The sequence below is a fragment of the Rhododendron vialii genome, chromosome 6a (genome assembly GCF_030253575.1).
Source record: "Rhododendron vialii isolate Sample 1 chromosome 6a, ASM3025357v1".
Lineage (NCBI taxonomy): Eukaryota > Viridiplantae > Streptophyta > Magnoliopsida > Ericales > Ericaceae > Rhododendron > Rhododendron vialii.
In genome coordinates, this window is record NC_080562.1 from 12359826 (window position 1) to 12365753 (window position 5928).

Genomic DNA, 5928 nt, shown 5'->3' on the forward strand with positions numbered 1-5928 from the left:
TCCTTTCTCTCTCCTTTCGTTATTATCAATGGACCCACCCACTAATGTTCATTCCAAACTCTCTCTCTCTCTCTCTCTCTCTCTATATATATATATATATACACACACACACACACTAAAAATCACCATAAGAAAAAATATTTTTGTTGACGAAAAAGGTGATAGATGAAACTATAAGTGACGAAACAACAAAATTTTCTTCACCAAAAATTACTAAATTTGGTTATACACTTATTCCGAGACTTTATTTGCATTGCTTTCCCTATCTGTTGTGATGAAGTATTGAGAAGTGATCTGTTTGCAACGGAAAATAAAATTCAAACCCAACTCTAAACCGAAATTCGGTCCAATCGCCAGCGCTATATAACTCTTTATCAAGTACAAATTGTGACATAAGAAACAAACCTCATCATATTATTAACAACATAAACAACACTTATATATATACATGCCTCCACACATAAATATATATATATATATATATATATGTATGTATGTTAACGTACCTAAATCCGTATAATTATAGTAATAATACACACGGAAATGCACCCAAACAACTCCAAAATAAAAACTAAGAAGTTTCATCCATAAATGGTTCTTCAAAAAGCAATTCAGGCCAATAAGAAGAAGTTCCGCCGGCCCCATGGCTAGATCTACTACTGCTGCTACCGTATCCCGGGTTACTTGTCGAATTCTCGTTCATCAACAACAGATGCCCGGAAGAAGAACAAGTAGATGGAAGAATCGATTGAAAGTTAGGTGGGTTATCAAAATCAAAACCTTGGCCCACGACATCACTACTCAAAGGTATTTGGAAATTGAGAGGGACTTGTGGTGGGCCTACTACGTGGGCGGGGCTGATGATTGGATTCTGGAGTGGTTGAGAATTACTACTCATTATTGGGCTTGCAATGGGAAACAGAGATTGGTTTTGCATTATCTGTGGTGAATTAAAAACTGGGTTTTCCTCATCAAGTGATGGCATTGAATTCCATAGATTGACACTGTCAATTTCAGGAGTTGCTGCAGGTGCAGGTTGGAATAGGTATTGCAAGTATTGGAGATATTGTAACTTCAGAGATTGTTCTTCCAATGAGGGTTGCTCCATTAGGTCTCTGAGGCTAGCCAAGGCTACCAGATTTGGTAAGCTAGAGAAGAGATCAGTTCTGGGCTGATGGGTCATCGGATCGAAACCCATGTGAATTAGCTTCTTCTTCAAATGGGTATTCCAGAAATTCTTGATTTCATTGTCGGTCCGGCCCGGTAAGTGGGTAGCAATCGTTGACCACCTTGTAAACAATAAAAGTAAAAATGGGTAATGTTTTAAAATTAAATTACCACGCTATTGAGAGAACTAGTGATTGCTTGGCATGGGAAAAAGTTTACTTGTTTCCAAGGATGGAATGGAGATGGAGAATTGTTTGTTCTTCTTCTTGAGAAAAGTTTCCCCTCTTGATATCTGGCCTCAGATAATTTGTCCATCTTAACCTACAACTCTTGCCACATCTGTTAAGACCTGCAAAAGATCGAACATAAAAAGTGGTTAGAACTAAAAATTATCTGTAAATATAAATTTAGCGTCTAATGGCTGAGCCATCCCAACATAATGTTGAATGTGCATTGTTGTGCATGCACAGAGAGAGAGAGAGAGAGAGAGAGAGAGAGAGTAATTTAATCACCTGCAAGCTTTGGGAGGGCTCTCCAACTTCCATGACCATGATTCTTGATGCACTCAACAAGCTTCTCATCTTCCTCAGGTGTCCATGGTCCTTTCTTCAGGCCATTCTCGTCACTACTAGGTGACTTCCCCATCCTCTCTCTCTCTCTCTCTCTCTCTCTCTCTCTCTCTTGCCACTTGGTATCTTCTTTTGAGTTGATTTGGTTGCTTCCCTTTGCTACAACCAAATTATTAAAGCCAAGGTCATTGTATTTATATATCGCAATCTCCTCTGTACCCACCACTTGACTCTGCGCTTAGTTAGTTAATTCAATGAAAAATGATTTGACACTTTCTCTCTATTCCTGGCTATAGAAGTCATTTTCTTCCCAAAAAGACAATTATGTCCCGCGCATAATAGTTTAATTTAAACAAACGTAAATGACTGGCAAAGATTCAAGCAGCTAGGCCAGCTAATATTAATATGTCTCAACACAACAATTCGTTAATTTGTCTTTAAATTTGTCTATTAATTAATCTAGATGTTAAATAATAAAGATTTAGGAAGATTTTTAACCCATAAGAATTGAAAGTATCCATCCCAGATGATGGAAGCACGTAGTGTCCATTTCTGCAGGTTAGATGAAGTTTCCCCATGCATGCACGCAACAAAGATATCCTTTCGTCATTAATTAATTCCATGGTTTTTTCAAATGACTTGCGTGTTGTACACTGGAAAAGTACTCCATAAAGCATACCATAGATATACATACAAATGGGATCAATATACATTTCGGTTAATTTGGTTCCACTCTTTTTCTTTTGGATCGGCGGTTTGGTTCCACTCTTAATCTATCCTTAAAGCATCCATCTTAAAATTAATTAACAATCAGTGTAAATGTAATCCAGACTCATACTAATTGGAGAGGTAATAACTAGTAATCAATACTTGATAAGCTCCAACAGCCTTGCGCATGTGCGACCCCTAACTTGTACGCGAAAAGATAAACAATATGGATTACGTGGAAACATAGTGCACTAAGACACAATCGAAGGGATATGGAGTGCTTGTAATTTGTTAATGCGCTACAGAGGTGTTGTGCAGTGAGATCTTACCATTATGATGATCAGTGTACTGTTCAGTCGGTAGGGTTTGCTGCACACTACAACTGTAGTAAAAATCAAGTTAATCAGACATTTATAATCACGTGATTAAGACAGAGTTGTCTTACAGTTTATTTTTTAAATTACACCGACTATCCATTTTCGCATAACGAATGTTGGTCGACCGAGAGGCTAATGACATTCAATCAATTTAATTTTTTTCCCAAATGATCTACTCAAGAAATTACTCTACGAATAGAACGGTTTAAAATATGATGATAAGATCTCAGTGAAGTGTAATATATTGTTAAAGTGTATAATTCAAAGTCTCTCAATGAGTTGAGAGGCATGCTAGACTAATGTAGCAATTTGGATGGTACTAATTATAAGCTAGACACAGCCCAGCCCAAAACAATCTAGTTTGAGAGGTCATGAAAATAAGCTAGCTAGTATATGTACAAGGCAAACAAACTATATGTTAAACCTATGGGAAACATCAAACATGGCTGCAGCTGACACATATACACAATAATTGAACAGTACTCTTAGAAAACAAATGAGGGTATGAGACATTTAATTTAGACGTTATACATATACTGATTATTAGTATATCTTGAATTAAGGGTGGGTAGTGGTTAGAGGGTAGGTTGGTGTGGCCGACGTCCTAAATCTTCACCAGTTTTTGCTAGCTAGCCCTAAGGGCTAAGGCATACTACTACTTACTACTGTATCATTTTGAGAATACTTGCACCAGTATGTGGTAAATACAATTCTCCAATCGAGATGAACCAAAAAAAGGTGAAGACGAGAAAAAATCAAATACCATAAAAGATAGGTTAAGACCGTCGAAACAAAATTTTACACCTTCGCATTTGCTTTGGGGTGTATCAATAAATAACGCGTTTTGCTGATTTCTGGATTACTAGGCTTGATATGGTCTTCAATTTTTCCACATAACCAAGAACATGTAAGTTTTCATTCTTCCTATTGTTTAGTACTTACCATCTGATAGTTGCGCAATATCATAGATATAAGCATCTAAGTAGGGTAAGTTAGCGCGTTAGAGGCGCGTTTTATTTCATTTTTCACTTGATACCGTGTTTTGTTTTGTTTTTATATTTTTGTTAATTTCGCAGGAATAAGACAAATTTTACGCCAAGATTGGATTGCGAGGCCTTGAGGCCGGTTTTGACGTCGTCGTGGGAAGTCAAGGCGGAGGTGTGAGGCGTCGGGTGCCCAAAGTGCATGCATGCAGCGCTCGAGATTGGGCACTAATGGAGGCGGTATCGATACAGCTCATAGCACCGAGGCCAACAGCGGGAAAAAAATATTATTTTTATGTTTTTAATTCCGGGGTTTGGATATAAATACCCCTCCGTACTTCGTTTTTAGGGTTCAAATTTTTTATCTTAGCAGCTTTTAACTTACGTAGTTTTCTTTAGAGCTCTTTTCTTTCAAGTTCTCGACGATTCGTTTATTTCATACTTCGGTAACTCGTTTCAATTTCTGTTCTTTATAAAAGTTATTTGTTTGTGTTTGTTTAGTATTAATCTCTCGTTTATTTTCCATCTTAAGTAATATAAGCATGTTTCAAACTAGGGTTTCCTTTGTTTCTTACTTTATGATGATTGAGTAGTCGTATAGGTAGGGTCGCGGGGTGATTAGCACGCCGTGACCAGGTCGGACCTTGCTCCTGTTCCAAAATAATCAGTAAAGGCAATTTTAGGTTATTAAAGAATGTATGTTAGACAAATCCGGGCATTGTCGGAGCCCATGAGTGATGGGGAATGGGGGACCAAAACTTATTCTCTGCCGCGCATGAGTAAACGGCGACCATAAAGGTTCGCATCTTTCGGGGTAACTTTTTCTCTCTAAAGTCAAACGTTTTTTAGAACACCGAGTGGAGCGGCTAAGTTCGGCTTGGTTGCGAGTGCTATGAACCCTACGACCGTGTCTCCTTTTTAATTATCTTAAAGAATCAATTATTTCTTAATTTTAATTAATCCCAGCCAATCAACAAGGGGAGCCACCTAAGAGCCAGTTTAAATAGTGATAATCCGAGTTTTTGTTTAGCACACATCACCGTCTTTCTGAATTCGACTTCGGTCTTATTGAATATTGTGCTACGTCGGTCTCAGCCCTACGCTTGGACCAACCCAATAATTTAGGACGAGAATTTCGTCAAGCACCGGCCAGATGGGGTATATTTCACTCAAAGCAGGTGGACTTCACATCACCATCAGGTTGATTCCACAAAATTCTAGATCATTTTGACCTTTTCGGTAATTTAGAGAGACTAACTTCGCTAGCTACTCGATCGATCGGTAGACGTGATTTTTGATTTAGATGTTAGAAAAAATAAATAAATGTTTGTTTGTTGGGGTCTCATGCATGTACTATGAATGATTTTTGAAATTGATTGCAATATATATGAGTATTAAATTTAATAGATTATATGTCGTTTTGTTAATTTATTTACTGTATATGATGATCACTCGGAATCCAATGAAGGATCCCGCACGGTCTTACCTTGCTGGACTCTCTTTTCCCGATCGAATTGCGACGATCCGAGCAGCTCGAAGTGTGCAGAACGTGATTTTAAGGGTACCCGCGAGAAATCAGGAAAAAAAATGATCGGGAAGGGCTTGATCCGAACAGTTTTTTACTGAACCGTTCAATAAAAAACTGTTCCGATCAAGCCCTTCCCGATCATTTTTTTTCCTGATTTCTCGCGAGTACCCTTAAAATCACGTTCTGATCACTTTGAGCGGCTCAGATCGTCGTAATTCGATTGGGAAAAGGGAGTCCCGCACAGTAAAACCGTGCTGGATCCCTTAGAAGATTTGGACTGATATGATGATATACCTAAACATCTTATTTGCTTGCTTCGTTCGGTTTCCACCCAATACGTACACCTAAGCGCTGATTCTTGGCCACCGGACCGGGAAAAAGACCACATACATCGGTTTGTGTCCTTTCATTTCCACGCACGTGACTTGTCAAACAAAAATCTACTTCTCCCTTCAATTAGGTCGTCGAACAAAAATCTACTTCTCGGGCCATCTTTAGGACGCAAGTGAAGTAGAATTTATTTGGTGCGCCTCCCTTATATTTCTATACACATAGATAGTGTTTGATTTTCGTAAGCACTCATCTTTCTTCCTTAG

General features: G+C 38.3%; 1 protein-coding gene across 1 annotated transcript; it reads right to left on the bottom strand.

Annotated features, from left to right (window-relative positions):
* Positions 1 to 330: 330 nt before the first annotated feature.
* Positions 331 to 1898, bottom strand: LOC131328908 (transcription factor MYB93). Its single transcript, XM_058361872.1, has 3 exons — positions 1680 to 1898; positions 1387 to 1516; positions 331 to 1289 (listed from the first exon to the last, which is right to left on the bottom strand). The coding sequence occupies exons 1-3, from the start codon at positions 1810 to 1812 to the stop codon at positions 572 to 574; spliced, it is 981 nt and encodes a 326-aa protein (XP_058217855.1). The 5' UTR covers positions 1813 to 1898; the 3' UTR covers positions 331 to 571.
* Positions 1899 to 5928: the final 4030 nt, after the last annotated feature.